This window comes from Oncorhynchus keta, chromosome 7 (assembly GCF_023373465.1).
Source record: "Oncorhynchus keta strain PuntledgeMale-10-30-2019 chromosome 7, Oket_V2, whole genome shotgun sequence".
In the NCBI taxonomy this organism is placed as follows: domain Eukaryota; kingdom Metazoa; phylum Chordata; class Actinopteri; order Salmoniformes; family Salmonidae; genus Oncorhynchus; species Oncorhynchus keta.
Genome location: NC_068427.1, coordinates 56,244,481 through 56,262,113, shown reverse-complemented (window position 1 = coordinate 56,262,113; position 17,633 = coordinate 56,244,481). Strand labels below are relative to the sequence as shown.

At 50.7% G+C, this 17,633-nt stretch overlaps 1 protein-coding gene across 2 annotated transcripts in view; it reads left to right on the top strand.

Annotated features, from left to right (window-relative positions):
* Window positions 1-17,633, top strand: part of si:ch211-45c16.2 (mitogen-activated protein kinase kinase kinase 13) — a 179,873-nt gene that overhangs the window by 157,961 nt on the left and 4,279 nt on the right. For both annotated transcript variants that reach the window (XM_052523302.1, XM_052523301.1), the window contains 4 exons: window positions 3,763-3,909; window positions 4,068-4,839; window positions 6,683-6,753; window positions 9,667-9,958. In XM_052523302.1, coding sequence (XP_052379262.1) covers window positions 3,763-3,909; window positions 4,068-4,839; window positions 6,683-6,753; window positions 9,667-9,958 — 1,282 coding nt within the window. The remainder of the gene's footprint in view (window positions 1-3,762; window positions 3,910-4,067; window positions 4,840-6,682; window positions 6,754-9,666; window positions 9,959-17,633) is intronic.

Sequence of the window (17,633 nt, the reverse complement as noted above, 5' to 3'; positions counted from 1 at the left end):
ACAGGCTGTTAGATTTGGGTAGGTCATTTTAGGTCCTGAGCTACAGGCAGTTAGATTTGGGTGTCATTTTAGGTCCTGAGCTACAGGCTGTTAGATTTGGGTAGGTCATTTTAGGTCCTGAGCTACATGCTGTTAGATTTGGGTGTCATTTTAGGTCCTGAGCTACAGGCAGTTAGATTTGGGTGTCATTTTAGGTCCTGAGCTACAGGCTGTTAGATTTGGGTGTCATTTTAGGTCCTGAGCTACAGGCTGTTAGATTTGGGTGTCATTTTAGGTCCTGAGCTACAGGCAGTTAGATTTGGGTGTCATTTTAGGTCCTGAGCTACAGGCAGTTAGATTTGGGTCGGTCATTTTAGGTCCTGAGCTACAGGCAGTTAGATTTGGGTCGGTCATTTTAGGTCCTGAGCTACATGCAGTTAGATTTGGGAATGTCATTTTAGGTCCTGAGCTACAGGCAGTTAGATTTGGGTATGTCATTTTAGGTCCTGAGCTACAGGCAGTTAGATTTGGGAATGTCATTTTAGGTCCTGAGCTACAGGCTGTTAGATTTGGGTAGGTCATTTTAGGTCCTGAGCTACAGGCAGTTAGATTTGGGTGTCATTTTAGGTCCTGAGCTACAGGCTGTTAGATTTGGGTCGGTCATTTTAGGTCCTGAGCTACAGGCAGTTAGATTTGGGTGTCATTTTAGGTCCTGAGCTACAGGCAGTTAGATTTGGGTGTCATTTTAGGTCCTGAGCTACAGGCAGTTAGATTTGGGTGTCATTTTAGGTCCTGAGCTACAGGCAGTTAGATTTGGGTGTCATTTTAGGTCCTGAGCTACAGGCTGTTAGATTTGGGTCGGTCATTTTAGGTCCTGAGCTACAGGCAGTTAGATTTGGGTGTCATTTTAGGTCCTGAGCTACAGGCTGTTAGATTTGGGTCGGTCATTTTAGGTCCTGAGCTACAGGCTGTTAGATTTGGGTGTCATTTTAGGTCCTGAGCTACAGGCAGTTAGATTTGGGTCGGTCATTTTAGGTCCTGAGCTACAGGCAGTTAGATTTGGGTGTCATTTTAGGTCCTGAGCTACAGGCAGTTAGATTTGGGAATGTCATTTTAGGTCCTGAGCTACAGGCAGTTAGATTTGGGTGTCATTTTAGGTCCTGAGCTACAGGCAGTTAGATTTGGAATGTCATTTTAGGTCCTGAGCTACAGGCTGTTAGATTTGGGTCGGTCATTTTAGGTCCTGAGCTACAGGCAGTTAGATTTGGGTGTCATTTTAGGTCCTGAGCTACAGGCTGTTAGATTTGGGTCGGTCATTTTAGGTCCTGAGCTACAGGCTGTTAGATTTGGGTGTCATTTTAGGTCCTGAGCTACAGGCAGTTAGATTTGGGTCGGTCATTTTAGGTCCTGAGCTACAGGCAGTTAGATTTGGGTCGGTCATTTTAGGTCCTGAGCTACATGCTGTTAGATTTGGGTCGGTCATTTTAGATCCTGAGCTACAGGCAGTTAGATTTGGGTGTCATTTTAGGTCCTGAGCTACAGGCAGTTAGATTTGGGAATGTCATTTTAGGTCCTGAGCTACAGGCTGTTAGATTTGGGTAGGTCATTTTAGGTCCTGAGCTACAGGCTGTTAGATTTGGGTGTCATTTTAGGTCCTGAGCTACAGGCAGTTAGATTTGGGTGTCATTTTAGGTCCTGAGCTACAGGCAGTTAGATTTGGGTGTCATTTTAGGTCCTGAGCTACAGGCAGTTAGATTTGGGTCGGTCATTTTAGGTCCTGAGCTACAGGCAGTTAGATTTGGGTGTCATTTTAGGTCCTGAGCTACAGGCTGTTAGATTTGGGTCGGTCATTTTAGGTCCTGAGCTACAGGCAGTTAGATTTGGGTGTCATTTTAGGTCCTGAGCTACAGGCAGTTAGATTTGGGTGTCATTTAGGTCCTGAGCTACAGGCAGTTAGATTTGGGTCGGTCATTTTAGGTCCTGAGCTACATGCTGTTAGATTTGGGTGTCATTTTAGGTCCTGAGCTACAGGCAGTTAGATTTGGGTGTCATTTTAGGTCCTGAGCTACATTTTAGGTCCTGAGCTACAGGCAGTTAGATTTGGGAATGTCATTTTAGGTCCTGAGCTACAGGCTGTTAGATTTGGGTAGGTCATTTTAGGTCCTGAGCTACATGCTGTTAGATTTGGGTGTCATTTTAGGTCCTGAGCTACAGGCAGTTAGATTTGGGTGTCATTTTAGGTCCTGAGCTACAGGCAGTTAGATTTGGGTGTCATTTTAGGTCCTGAGCTACAGGCAGTTAGATTTGGGTGTCATTTTAGGTCCTGAGCTACAGGCAGTTAGATTTGGGTGTCATTTTAGGTCCTGAGCTACAGGCAGTTAGATTTGGGTCGGTCATTTTAGGTCCTGAGCTACAGGCAGTTAGAGTTGGGTAGGTCATTTTAGGTCCTGAGCTACATGCAGTTAGATTTGGGAATGTCATTTTAGGTCCTGAGCTACAGGCAGTTAGATTTGGGTATGTTATTTTAGGTCCTGAGCTACAGGAAGTTAGATTTGGGTCGGTCATTTTAGGTCCTGAGCTACAGGCAGTTAGAGTTGGGTAGGTCATTTTAGGTCCTGAGCTACATGCAGTTAGATTTGGGAATGTCATTTTAGGTCCTGAGCTACAGGCAGTTAGATTTGGGTATGTTATTTTAGGTCCTGAGCTACAGGCAGTTAGATTTGGGTGTCATTTTAGGTCCTGAGCTACAGGCAGTTAGATTTGGGTGTCATTTTAGGTCCTGAGCTACAGGCAGTTAGATTTGGGTGTCATTTTAGGTCCTGAGCTACAGGCTGTTAGATTTGGGTCGGTCATTTTAGGTCCTGAGCTACAGGCAGTTAGATTTGGGTGTCATTTTAGGTCCTGAGCTACAGGCAGTTAGATTTGGGTGTCATTTTAGGTCCTGAGCTACAGGCAGTTAGATTTGGGTGTCATTTTAGGTCCTGAGCTACAGGCTGTTAGATTTGGGTCGGTCATTTTAGGTCCTGAGCTACAGGCAGTTAGATTTGGGTGTCATTTTAGGTCCTGAGCTACAGGCTGTTAGATTTGGGTGTCATTTTAGGTCCTGAGCTACAGGCAGTTAGATTTGGGTCGGTCATTTTAGGTCCTGAGCTACAGGCAGTTAGAGTTGGGTAGGTCATTTTAGGTCCTGAGCTACATGCAGTTAGATTTGGGAATGTCATTTTAGGTCCTGAGCTACAGGCAGTTAGATTTGGGTATGTTATTTTAGGTCCTGAGCTACAGGAAGTTAGATTTGGGAATGTCATTTTAGGTCCTGAGCTACATGCTGTTAGATTTGGGTATGCTATTTTAGGTCCTGAGCTACATGCAGTTAGATTTGGGTATGTTATTTTAGGTCCTGAGCTACAGGAAGTTAGATTTGGGAATGTCATTTTAGGTCCTGAGCTACAGGCAGTTAGATTTGGGTAGGTCATTTTAGGTCCTGAGCTACAGGCTGTTAGATTTGTGTATGTTATTTTAGGTCCTGAGCTACAGGCTGTTAGATTTGGGTATGTCATTTCAGGAGCAAATTGAAAAAAAGGATCCCATCCTTAAGAGGTTTTAAGGTGTTAATTTTGACAGCCGTAGTAATAATACAGAGTCTGTTTGTCATGTCACCCAGAGAGCAGAAACAGACTAATACTTAGGCTAGTAATCTGTCAACAGGCTTCTCCAATGTCTCCAGATCTCCAACAAAACACAGTTTGACCGAGTCATCAGTGTGTCATTACTAACCCCCCGTAGGAGAGAGTTGGCTGTGGAGAAGAAGTATCCAGGTAACTACAAGCGTTCCCACCTGGTGCGGCCCATCGTCAGGCCCAACGCCGTGGAGAAATTCATCAGGAAGAAAGGCTGCATCTCCCACAAGACTGGGATACCCCCTGCGAAGAGGTCAGAGGTCACTTTATTAAAGACGGGGCATGTATGGGCAGGGTTTGCTCCTCCCTCGTTCCATGTTCCTTGACGAGTATGTTTGTATTGTTTTAGAAGCAGTGTTAGTATACTACTACTGACACCACACCCTGACCTTTAACCTCTGACCCCTCAAGGCCGGACCTGCTACGTTCCGAAGGTATCCCCAGTGTGGAGGTGCTCCCATCCCCCTCTCCCCACTCTACCAGCCCCAAGGTTTCCACACCACCTGGCAAGCAGAGGTACCGCAGCAAGCCCCGGCACCGCCGTGCCAACAGCAAGGGTTCCCACGGCGACTTCCCCGGGGTTCTGAAGACCGGGCCGGGGGCGGAGGCTACGGAGGAGCAACAACCCCTCGAAGACCACTACCAGCACCAACCTCCTGCCACCAGGTGTGCTGTCCAAGAGCACTACGAGCACCACCACCACCCCCCACCACAGGGCCCTCTGCTGCCCCTGAAGAACAGAGAGGAGGCGGTGGTCAACTGTGCCAACAACCTGCGTTACTTCGGCCCGGCCGCGGCCCTGCGGAGCCCCCAGACAGACCACCTCCAACGCCGCCTGTCCGGCACCAGCCCTGACCTCATCTCTACGGCCGTGGTGTCAGACTCACGCCAACGCAGCATCCCTGTGTCAGGCCCCGGGGGGAGGGGTGGGACACTGTGCCCCTGCTGCCAGGCACACCCCTTTCCAGGCTGCCTGCACTGCCAGGAGACCCCCCTGGCCCCCAGCCACCCAGTGCTGCCACACTACTCCCTGCTGTCCACCTGTGAGGGCTCGTCACCCTCCCTGTTCAGAGTACCTGACCCCACGGCAGAGGGAGAGCAGCAGGAGAAGCAGGATACAGCTCGGAAGAGCAGCTTACCCTCTGGAGCTGGCCTCCCACGCAACCTCAGGCCCCTTAGGAAGGTGAGAGAGAGAGAGAGAGAGAGAGAGAGAGAGAGAGAGAAGAGAGAGAGAGAGAGAGAGAGAGAGAGAGAGAGAGAGAGAGGAGTTTTACCTGTTTCTGGGAGCGTCAAATATATACAGTTATTAGTATAAATGCTGAGAAGTGGTTCCTCTGTAGCCCAGTTCATTCACACTGCTGACTGTCTTAAAGGGGATGAAGTGATTCCTCTGTAGCCCAGTTCATTCACACTGCTGACTGTCTTAAAGGGGATGAAGTGGTTCCTCTGTAGCCCAGTTCATTCACACTGCTGACTGTCTTAAAGGGGATGAAGTGGTTCCTCTGTAGCCCAGTTCATTCACACTGCTGACTGTCTTAAAGGGGATGAAGTGGTTCCTCTGTAGCCCAGTTCATTCACACTGCTGACTGTCTTAAAGGGGATGAAGTGGTTCCTCTGTAGCCCAGTTCATTCACACTGCTGACTGTCTTAAAGGGGATGAAGTGGTTCCTCTGTAGCCCAGTTCATTCACACTGCTGACTGTCTTAAAGGGGATGAAGTGGTTCCTCTGAAGACCAGTTCATTCACACTGCTGACTGTCTTAAAGGGGATGAAGTGGTTCCTCTGAGCCCAGTTCATTCACACTGCTGACTGTCTTAAAGGGGATGAAGTGCCTCTGCTAGCCCAGTTCATTCACACTGCTGACTGTCTTAAAGGGGATGGTGATTCCTCTGTAGCCAGTTCATTCACACTGCTGACTGTCTTAAAGGGGATGAAGTGGTAGCCCCCAGTTCATTCAGACCTGACTGTCTTCATTGATTCCTGTCCAGTTCATTCCAGCCTGACTGTCTTAAAAGTGATTCCTCTGCCAGCCCAGCATTCCCTGCTGACTGTCTTAAGGGGATGAAGTGGTTCCCTCTGCCAGTGTTCATTCACACTGCTGACTGTCTTAAGGGGATGAAGTGGTTCCTCTGTAGCCCAGTTCATTCACACTGCTGACTGTCTTAAAGGGGATGAAGTGGTTCCTCTGTAGCCCTGTTCATTACACTGCTGACTGTCTTAAAGAGCAGCAGGATGAAGTGATTCCTCTGAAGCCCAGTTCATTCACCCTGCTGACTGTCTTAAAGGGGATGAAGTGGTTCCTCTGTAGCCCAGTTCATTCACACTGCTGACTGTCTTAAAGGGGATGAGACAGTGAGGTGGAGTTCAGAGAGACTGCTGACTGGAGAAAGGGGATGAAGTGGTTTTCCTGTTTCTGGGAGCAGTTCATTCACACTGCTGACTGTCTTAAATGGGGAGAAGTGGTTCCTCTGTAGCCCAGTTCATTCACACTGCTGACTGTCTTAAAGGGATGAAGTGGTTCCTCTGTAGCCCAGTTCATTCACACTGCTGACTGTCTTAAAGGGGATGAAGTGGTTCCTCTGTAGCCAGTTCATTCACACTGCTGACTGTCTTAAAGGGGATGAAGTGGTTCCTCTGCAGCCCAGTTCATTCACACTGCTGACTGTCTTAAAGGGGATGAAGTGATTCCTCTGTAGCCCAGTTCATTCACACTGCTGACTGTCTTAAAGGGGATGAAGTGGTTCCTCTGTAGCCCAGTTCATTCACACTGCTGACTGTCTTAAAGGGGATGAAGTGGTTCCTCTGTAGCCCAGTTCATTCACACTGCTGACTGTCTTAAAGGGGATGAAGTGGTTCCTCTGTAGCCCAGTTCATTCACACTGCTGACTGTCTTAAAGGGGATGAAGTGGTTCCTCTGTAGCCCAGTTCATTCACACGGCTGACTGTTTTTTAAAGTGCTAGTCTGTGAAGGAGGCTGGCCAGCAGCCGTTCTAATGTCTAACTGTCTGTAATGTCTCATCTCTCAGGCTGGTGATGAGTCGTCAGAGGAGGAGGAGGGGGAGGTGGACAGTGAGGTGGAGTTTCCACGGAGACAGAGGTGAGAAGCTGCTCCTCATATGAATCGTTACTATAATATTAATCGCTGCTCCTCAGCTATTCAGGTCCTCCTCTAATGGGTTTTACCAGCTGACATATGCAAATACAACTGGATTGATTACTATCTAACAGTTGTCTTTTACTCACACGTTAACTCTCTCTCTCCTCTCTTTCCTCCTTGTCTCGTCCCCCTCCGCTCTCTCTCCCTCTCCTCTATCTCTCCTATTTATCCCTCTCCTCTATCTCTCCTATCTCTCCCTCTCCTCTATCTCTGCTCTCTCTCCCTCTCCTCTATCTCTGCTCTCTCTCCCTCTCCTCTATCTCTCCTATCTCTCCCTCTCCTCTATCTCTCCTATTTCTCCCTCTCCTCTATCTCTCCTATTTCTCCCTCTCCTCCCCTCCCTCCCCTCTATCTCTCCTATCTCTCCCTCTCCTCTATCTCTGCTCTCTCTCCCTCTCCTCTATCTCTCCTATTTCTCCCTCTCCTCTCTCACTCCTCCCCTCCCTCCCCTCTCCCTCCCCTCTCCCTCTCCCTCTCCTCTCCTCTCCCTCCCTCTCCCTCTCCCTCTCCCTCTCCCTCTCCCCTCCCCTCCCTCTCCCTCTCCCCTCCCCTCCCTCTCCCCTCTCCCCTCCCCTCCCTCCCCTCCATCCCCTCCCTCTCCTCTGTCACTCCTCCCCTCCCTCTCCTCCCTCCCCTCTCTCTCTCCTCCCCTCCCTCCCCTCCTTCTCCTCTCTCTCTCCTCCCTCCCCTCCTTCTCCTCTCTCTCTCCTCCCCTCCCTCTCCTCCCTCCCCTCTCTCCTCCCCTCCCTCCCTCTCTCTCCCTCTCCCCTCCCTCCCCTCCCTCCCTCCCTCCCCTCTCTCTCTCCTCTCCCCTCCCTCCCCTCCCTCCCTCTCTCCTCTCCTCCCCTCCCTCCTCCTCCCTCCCTCCCTCCCTCCCTCCCCTCTCTCTCTCCTCTCCTCCCTCCCCTCCCTCCCCTCCCCCCTCCCTCTCCTCCCTCCCCTCCCCTCTCCCCCTCCCCTCCCCCCTCCTCTCCTCCCTCCCCTCCCTCCCTCCCCTCCCTCCCCTCCCCTCCCCTCCCCTCCCTCCCCTCCCTCCCCCCCCTCTCCTCCCTCCCCTCCCTCCCCTCCCCTCCCTCCCCCTCCCTCTCCTCCCTCCCCTCCCCCCTCTCCTCCCTCCCCTCCCCCTCCCTCTCCCTCCCTCCCTCCCTCCCCTCCCCTCCCCTCCCCTCCCTCCCTCCCCCCCTCTCCTCCCTCCCCTCCCTCCCTCCCTCCCCTCCCTCCCTCCCTCCCTCCCCTCCCTCTCCTCCCTCCCTCCCCTCTCTCCTCCCTCCTCCCCCTCCCTCCCTCCCCTCCCTCTCCTCTCCTCTCCTCCCTCCCCTCCCCCTCTCCCCTCCCTCTCCTCTCTCTCTCCCTCCTCTCCCTCCCCCTCCCTCCCCCCTCCCTCCCCTCTCTCTCTCCTCCCCTCCCTCCCCTCTCCCTCTCCTCCCTCCCCCTCCCTCTCCCCCTCCCTCCCCTCCCTCCTCCTCTCTCTCTCCTCCCTCTCTCCTCCCCTCCCTCCCCTCCCTCCCCTCTCTCTCTCTCCTCCCTCCCTCCCCTCCCTCCCCTCCCTCCCTCCCCTCCCCTCCCTCCCCTCTCTCCTCCCTCCCCTCCCTCCCTCCCTCCCCTCCCCTCTCCTCCTCCCCTCCCTCCCCTCCCTCCTCCCTCCCTCCCTCCCTCCCCCTCTCCCCTCCCCCCCTCCCCTCTCCCTCCCTCCCTCCCTCCCCTCTCTCCTCCCCTCCCTCCCCTCCCTCCCTCCCTCCCTCCCCCCTCCCTCCCTCTCCTCCCTCCCCTCCCCCTCCCTCCCCTCCCTCCCTCCCTCCCTCCCTCTCCTCCCTCCCCTCCCTCCCCTCCCCTCACTCTCCTCCCCTCTCCCTCCCTCCCTCCCCTCCCTCTCCTCCCCTCCCCTCCCCTCCCCCCTCCCTCCCTCCCTCCCCTCCCTCTCCTCCCTCCCTCCCTCCCCCCTCCCTCCCCTCCCCTCCCTCTCCTCCCCTCCCTCTCCTCCCCTCCCTCCCCTCTCTCCTCTCCCTCCCCTCCCTCCCCTCCCTCCCCTCTCTCTCCCTCCCTCCTCCCCTCCCTCTCCTCCCTCCCCTCCCTCCCTCCCCTCCCTCCCCCTCCCTCCCCTCCCTCCCCCTCCCTCCCTCCCTCCCTCCCTCCCCTCCCCTCCCCTCCCTCCCCTCCCTCCCTCTCCTCTCTCCCTCCCTCCCCCTCCCTCCCCTCCCCTCCTCTCTCTCCTCCCTCCCCTCCCTCCCTCCCTCCCCTCCCTCCCCTCCCCTCCCTCTCCTCCCTCTCCTCCCCCCCCTCCCTCCCCTCCCTCCCCTCTCTCCTCCCTCCTCCCTCCCTCCCTCCCTCCCTCCCCTCCCTCCCCTCCCTCCCTCCCTCCCCTCCCTCCCTCCCTCCCTCCCCTCCCCTCCCTCCCTCTCCCTCCCCTCCCCTCCCCCTCCCTCCCTCCCTCCCTCCCTCCCTCCCCTCCCTCTCCTCCCCCTCCCTCCCCTCCTCCCTCCCCTCCCTCCCCTCCCCCCTCTCCTCTCTCCTCCCTCCCTCCCTCCCCTCCCTCCCCTCCTCCCCTCTCCTCCCCTCCCTCCCTCCTCCCTCCCTCCCTCCCCTCCCTCCCTCCCCTCCCCTCCCTCCCTCCTCCCCCTCCCTCCCTCCTCCCCTCCCTCCCCTCCCTCCCTCTCCCTCTCTCCTCCCTCCCTCCCTCCCCTCCCTCCCCTCTCCCTCCTCCCCTCCCTCCCTCCCCTCCCTCCCCTCCCCTCCCTCCCCTCCCTCCCTCTCCTCCCCTCCCCCTCCCCTCCCCTCCCCTCCCTCCCCTCCCTCTCCTCCCCCCCTCTCTCTCTCCTCCCTCCCCTCCCTCCCCTCCCTCCCTCCCCTCCCCAGACCACACCGATGTATAAGGTCGTTCCAGTCCTACTCCACCTTCAGCTCAGAGAACCTGTCTGTATCTGAGGAAGAGGAGGGTAACACCAGTGACCGCTCCCACAGCGGACCCCTGGAGCTCCTTTCAGCCTCTCAGGAGGACCACCTGGATGAGCTGCTATCCCACACACCTGACATCCCCATCGACATCAACACCCAGTCAGACGGCCTGTCTGATAAGGAGTGTGCTGTCCGCAGGGTCAAGACCCAGATCTCCCTGGGGAAACTGTGTTCTGATGAGCACAGCTATGAGGTGAGGCGAAAGAGAGGTTGCACAGCTATGCGATCAGAGACATACCAATTCCAATTGGCTAAACTTAAACTCTTTAACATCATCCTCAGCTCTGGCATCTTCCCCAATATTTGGAACCAAGGACTGATCACCCCAATCCACAAAAGTGGAGACAAATTTGACCCCAATAACTACCGTGGAATATGTGTCAACAGTAACTTTGGGAAAATCCTCTGCGTTATTATTAACAGCAGACTCGTACATTTCCTCAATGAAAACAATGTACTGAGCAAATGTCAAATTGGCTTTTTACCAAATTATCGTCCAACAGACCATGTATTCACCCTGCACACCTTAATTGACAACCAAACAAACCAAAACAAAGGCAAAGTCTTCTCATGCTTTGTTGATTTCAAAAAAGCCTTCGACTCAATTTGGCATGAGGGTCTGCTATACAAACTGATGGAAAGTGGTGTTGGGGGTAAAACATACAACATTATAAAATCCATGTACACAAACAACAAGTGTGCGGTTAAAATTGGCAAAGAACACACACATTTCTTCACACAGGGTCGTGGGGTTAGACAGGGATGCAGCTTAAGCCCCACCCTCTTCAACATATATATCAACGAACTGGCGCGGGCACTAGAAAAGTCTGCAGCACCCGGCCTCACCCTACTAGAATCCGAAGTCAAATGTCTACTGTTTGTTGATGATCTGGTGCTTCTGTCACCAACCAAGGAGGACCTACAGCAGCACCTAGATCTTCTGCACAGATTCTGTCAGACCTGGGCCCTGACAGACCTGGGCCCTGACAGTAAATCTCAGTAAGACCAAAATAATGGTGTTCCAAAAAAGGTCCAGTCACCAGGACCACAAATACAAATTCCATCTAGACACTGTTGCCCCAGAGTACAAAAATAACTATACATACCTTGGCCTAAACATCAGCGCCACAGGTAACTTCCACAAAGGTGTGAACGATCTGAGAGACAAGGCAAGAAGGGCCTTCTATGCCATCAAAAGAAACATAAATTTCAACATACCAATTAGGATTTGGCTAAAAATACTTGAATCAGTCATAGAGCCCATTGCCCTTTATGGTTGTGAGGTCTGGGGTCCGCTCACCAACCAAGACTTCACAAAATGGGACAAACACCAAATTGAGACTCTGCACGCAGAATTCTGCAAAAATATCCTCCGTGTACAACGTAGAACACCAAATAATGCATGCAGAGCAGAATTAGGCCGATAACCACTAATTATCAAAATCCAGAAAAGAGACGTTAAATTCTACAACCACCTAAAAGGAAGATATTCCCAAACCTTCCATAACAAAGCCATCAACTACAGAGAGATTAACCTGGAGAAGAGTCCCCTAAGCAAACTGGTCCTGGGGCTCTGTTCACAAACACAAACACACCCTACAGAGCCCCAGGACAACAGCACAATTAGACCCAACCAAATCATGAGAAAACAAAAAGATAATTACTTAACACATTGGAAAGAATTAACAAAAAAACAGAGCAAACTAGAATGCTATTTGGCCCTACACAGAGAGTACACAGCGGCAGAATACCTGACCACTGTGACTGACCCAAAATTAAGGAAAGCTTTGACTATGTACAGACTCAGTGAGCATAGCCTTGCTATTGAGAAAGGCCGCCGTAGGCAGACATGGCTCTCAAGAGAAGACAGGCTATGTGCTCACTGCCCACAAAATGAGGTGGAAACTGAGCTGATCACACAGATCCACAAAGAATTCGAAAACATATCCAATTTTGATAAACTCCCATATCTACTGGGTGAAATTCCACAGTGTGCCATCACAGCAGCAAGATTTGTGACCTGTTGCCACGAGAAAAGGGCAACCAGTGAAGAACAAACACCATTGTAAATACAACCCATATTTATGCTTATTTATTTTATCTTGTGTCCTTTAATTATTTGTACATTGTGTATATATATATATATATATATATATAATATGACATTTGTAATGTCTTTACTGTTTTGAAACTGTTGTATGTGTAATGTTTACTGTTAATTTTTGTTGTTTTTCACTTTATATATTCACTTTGTATGTTGTCTACCTCACTTGCTTTGGCAATGTTAACACATGTTTCCCATGCCAATAAAGCCCTTGAATTGAGAGAGAGAGAGAGAGAGAGAGAGAGAGATATGGGTTGTATTTACAATGGTGTTTGTTCTTCACTGGTTACCTTTTTCTCGTGGCAGCACATCTTCCTGCTGTGATTTAAAGGTCTCTACTAAAAAGAGGAGGATCCATCATCTTTCTATAGAATAGGCTATATACTAGTTTTAACTTTCCTGTCTAAACACGTTGCTTGTCTTTACAACAGGAGTATAGCGTACCTAGCTGGCATGAAAATGAACCACGGGAAAAGCGTCCTCCGTTTGCTATCCAAGTACATACGGATGACATCTGTTTTCCCCCTGTTTTTCCCCTGTTTCCCCCTGTTTCCCCCCTGTTTCCCCCTGTGTTCCCCCTGCCCCTGTTTTCCCCCTGTTTTCCCCCTGTGTTCCCCCTGTGTTTCCCCTGCCCCTGTGTTCCCCCTGTGTTCCCCCTGCCCCTGTGTTCCCCCTGTGTTCCCCCTGTGTTCCCCCTGCCCCTGTTTCCCCCTGTGTTCCCCTGTGTTCCCCCTGTGTTCCCCCTGTGTTCCCCCTGCCCCTGTTTCCCCCTGTGTTCCCCCTGCCCCTGTGTTCCCCCTGTGTTTCCCCTGTGTTCCCCCTGTGTTTCCCCCTGTGTTCCCCTGTGTTTCCCCTGTGTTCCCCCTGCCCCTGTTTGATAATGGCCCATTCTAAATCAAAACTAATTTCACACATATATTATTTAGTATATATAAAGACAAGATTAAATTAAGAATAGTCTGATGGGTGCCCACAGCCGTATGGCATAGCCAGAACAGGGCCTAGCATAAGGACGGCTCCGAATACGCTATTCTGTTCTTCTCTCCCTCACAGGTCTCTTCTGAACCTAGTTGGACTTACGTTTAATACTTGAATTATTCCTTATACGTGCTACATAAACTATAATCACTAATATTTAGGTTTCAGGTGGAATTATTTTTATTTTTTTTTTATTTATTTATTTCACCTTTATTTAACCAGGTAGGCTAGTTGAGAACAAGTTCTCATTTGCAACTGCGACCTGGCCAAGATAAAGCATAGCAGTGTGAACAGACAACACAGAGTTACACATGGAGTAAACAATTAGCAAGTCAATAACACAGTAGAAAAAAATGGGCAGTCTATATACAATGTGTGCAAAAGGCATGAGGAGGTAGGCGAATAATACAATTTTGCAGATTAACACTGGTGATAAATGATCAGATGGGCATGTACAGGTAGAGATATTGGTGTGCAAAAGAGCAGAAAAGTAAATAAATAAAAACAGTATAAAAACAGTATGGGAATGAGGTAGGTGAAAAAGGGTGAGCTATTTACCAATAGACTATGTACAGCTGCAGCGATCGGTTAGCTGCTCGGATAGCTGATGTTTGAAGTTGGTGAGGAGATAAAAGTCTCCAACTTCAGCGATTTTTGCAATTCGTTCCAGTCACAGGCAGCAGAGTACTGGAACGAAAGGCGGCCAAATGAGGTGTTGGCTTTAGGGATGATCAGTGAGATACACCTGCTGGAGCGCGTGCTACGGATGGGTGTTGCCATCGTGACCAGTGAACTGAGATAAGGCGGAGCTTTACCTAGCATGGACTTGTAGATGACCTGGAGCCAGTGGGTCTGGCGACGAATATGTAGTGAGGGCCAGCCGACTAGAGCATACAAGTCGCAGTGGTGGGTGGTATAAGGTGCTTTAGTGACAAAACGGATGGCACTGTGATAGACTGCATCCAGTTTGCTGAGTAGAGTGTTGGAAGCCATTTTGTAGATTCGAGGATCGGTAGGATAGTCAGTTTTACTAGGGTAAGCTTGGCAGCGTGAGTGAAGGAGGCTTTGTTGCGGAATAGAAAGCCGACTCTGGATTTGATTTTTTGATTGGAGATGTTTGATGTGAGTCTGGAAGGAGAGTTTGCAGTCTAGCCAGACACCTAGGTACTTATAGATGTCCACATATTCAAGGTTGGAACCATCCAGGGTGGTGATGCTAGTCGGGCATGCGGGTGCAGGCAGCGATCGGTTGAAAAGCATGCATTTGGTTTTACTTGCGTTTAGGAGCAGTTGGAGGCCACGGAAGGAGTGCTGTATGGCATTGAAGCTCGTTTGGAGGTTGGATAGCACAGTGTCCAATGACGGGCCGAAAGTATATAGAATGGTGTCGTCTGCGTAGAGGTGGATCAGGGAATCGCCCGCAGCAAGAGCAACATCATTGATATATACAGAGAAAAGAGTCGGCCCGAGAATTGAACCCTGTGGCACCCCCATAGAGACTGCCAGAGGACCGGACAGCATGCCCTCCGATTTGACACACTGAACTCTGTCTGCAAAGTAATTGGTGAACCAGGCAAGGCAGTCATCCGAAAAACCGAGGCTGTTGAGTCTGCCGATAAGAATTTGGTGATTGACAGAGTCGAAAGCCTTGGCGAGGTCGATGAAGACGGCTGCACAGTACTGTCTTTTATCGATGGCGGTTATGATATCATTTAGTACCTTGAGTGTGGCTGAGGTGCACCCGTGACCGGCTCGGAAACCAGATTGCACAGCGGAGAAGGTACGGTGGGATTCGAGATGGTCAGTGACCTGTTTGTTGACTTGGCTTTCGAAGACCTTAGATAGGCAGGGCAGGATGGATATAGGTCTATAGCAGTTTGGGTCCAGGGTGTCTCCCCTTTGAAGAGGGGGATGACTGCGGCAGCTTTCAATCCTTGGGGATCTCAGACGATATGAAAGAGAGGTTGAACAGGCTGGTAATAGGGGTTGCGACAATGGCGGCAGATAGTTTCAGAAATAGCGGGTCCAGATTATCAAGCCCAGCTGATTTGTACGGGTCCAGGTTTTGCAGCTCTTTCAGAACATCTGCTATCTGGATTTGGGTAAAGGAGAACCTGGAGAGGCTTGGGTGAGGAACTACGGGGGCGGAGCTGTTGGCCGAGGTTGGAGTAGCCAGGCGGAAGGCATGGCCAGCCGTTGAGAAGTGCTTATTGAAGTTTTCGATAATCATGGATTTATCGGTGGAGACCGTGTTTCCTAGCCTCAGTGCAGTGGGCAGCTGGGAGGAGGTGCTCTTGTTCTCCATGGACTTCACAGTGTCCCAGAACTTTTTGGAGTTGGAGTTACAGGATGCAAACTTCTGCCTTAAGAAGCTGGCCTTAGCTTTCCTGACTGACTGCGTGTATTGGTTCCTGACTTCCCTGAACAGTTGCATATCACGGGGGCTATTCGATGCTATTGCAGTCCGCCACAGGATGTTTTTGTGCTGGTCGAGGGCAGTCAGGTCTGGAGTGAACCAAGGGCTGTATCTGTTCTTGGTTCTGCATTTTTTGAACGGAGCATGCTTATCTAAAATGGTGAGGAAGTTACTTTTAAAGAATGACCAGGCATCCTCAACTGACGGGATGAGGTCAATGTCCTTCCAGGATACACGGGCCAGGTCGATTAGAAAGGCCTGCTCACAGAAGTGTTTTAGGGAGCGTTTGACAGTGATGAGGGTGGTCGTTTGACTGCGGCTCCGTGGCGGATACAGGCGATGAGGCAGTGATCGCTGAGATCCTGGTTGAAGACAGCGGAGGTATATTTGGAGGGCCAGTTGGTCAGGATGACGTCTATGAGGGTGCCCTTGTTTACAGAGTTAGGGTTGTACCTGGTGGGTTCCTTGATGATTTGAGTGAGATTGAGGGCATCTAGCTTAGATTGTAGGACTGCCGGGGTGTTAAGCATATCCCAGTTTAGGTCACCTAACAGAACAAACTCTGAAGCTAGATGAGGGCGATCAATTCACAAATGGTGTCCAAATTCCTTATCATCCGTAGAGCTCAGAGACAGGATTGTGTCGAGGTACCGATCTGGGGAAGGGTACCAAAACATTTCTGTAGCATTGAAGGTCCCGAAGGACACAGTGGCCTCTATCATTCTCCAATGGAAGAAGTTTGGAACCACCAAGACTCTTCATAGAGCTGGCTGCCCGGCCAAACTGAGCAATCAGGGGAGAAGGGCCTTGGTCAGGGAGGTGACCAAGAACCTGATGGTCACTGACAGAGCTCCAGAGTTCCTCTGTGGAGATGGTTGTCCTTCTGGAAGGCTCCCCATCTCTGAAGCACTCCACCAATCAGGCCTTCATGGTAGAGTGGCCAAACTCCTCAGTAAAAGGCACATAACAGCCCGCTTGAGTTTGCCAAAAACCCAAAGGTGGTCTCTGGACCCGATGGTCACTCTGACAGAGCTCCACTGTAGAGATGGGAGAAACTTCCAGAAGGACCATCTCTGCAGCATTCCACCAATCACGGCTTTATGGTAGAGTGGCACAAGACGGAAGTCACTCCTCAGTAAAAGCTTGGGGTTTGCCAAATGGCACCTAAAGGACTCTCAGACCATGAGAAACAAGATGATCTGGTCTGATGAAACCAAGATTGAACTCTTTGGCCTGAATGACAAGTGTCACATCTGGAGAAAACATGGTACCATCCCTACGGTGAAGCATGGTGGTGGCAGCATCATGCTGCGGGGATGTTTTTCAGCAGCAGGGACTGGGAGACTAGTCAGGATCGAGGGAAAGATTCATTGAGCAAAGTACAGAGAGATCTTTGATGAAAACCTGCTCCAGAACGCTCAGGACCTCAGACTGGGGTGAAGGTTCACCTTCCAACAGGACAACAACCCTAAGCACACAGCCAAGACAATGCAGGAGTGGGTTGGGACAAGTCTCTGAATGTCCTTGAGTGGCCCAGCCAGAGCCCGGATTTGAACCCGATCAAACATCTCTGGAGAGGCCTGAAAATAGCTGTGCAGCGACACTCCCCATCCAACCTGACAGAGGTTGAGAGGATCTGCAGAGAAGAATGGGAGAAACTCCCCAAATACAGGTGTGCCAAGCTTGCAGCGTCATACCCAAGAAGACTTGAGGCTGTCATCGCTGCCAAAGGTGCTTCAACAAAGTACTGAGTAAAGGGTCTGAATACATATGTAAATGTCATATTTCAGTTTTATATATTAAATAGATTTGCAAAAATGTCTAAACCTGTTTTTGCTTTGTCATTATGGGGTTTTGTGATGTCATTATGGGGTTTTGTGATGTCATTATGGGGTATTGTGATGTCATTATGGGGTTTTGTGATGTCATTATGGGGTTTTGTGATGTCATTATGGGGTATTGTGATGTCATTATGGGGTATTGGGATGTCATTATGGGGTATTGTGTTGGCATTATGGGGTATGGAGATGTCATTATGGGGTATTGTGATGTCATTATGGGGTATTGTGATGTCATTATGGGATATTGTGATGTCATGGGGTATTGTGTGTAGATTGATGGGTGAAAATACAATGTAATACATTTTTAGAATAAGGCTGTAATGTAACAAGCTGTCTGAATACTGTTGCACTGAATGCACTGTTTGTCTCTTAGTTGTCAATCAAATGTATTTGGCATTGATCAAATGGACGGGCAAGCAGGCAAGTTCCCATTCAGTTGTCAAAACATGGGTTGGGACTAGAATGCATTGGCAGGCGAGCTGCAGAATGACGAGCAGGCTACTATTTGTTTATCAGTGTGATTTTGACG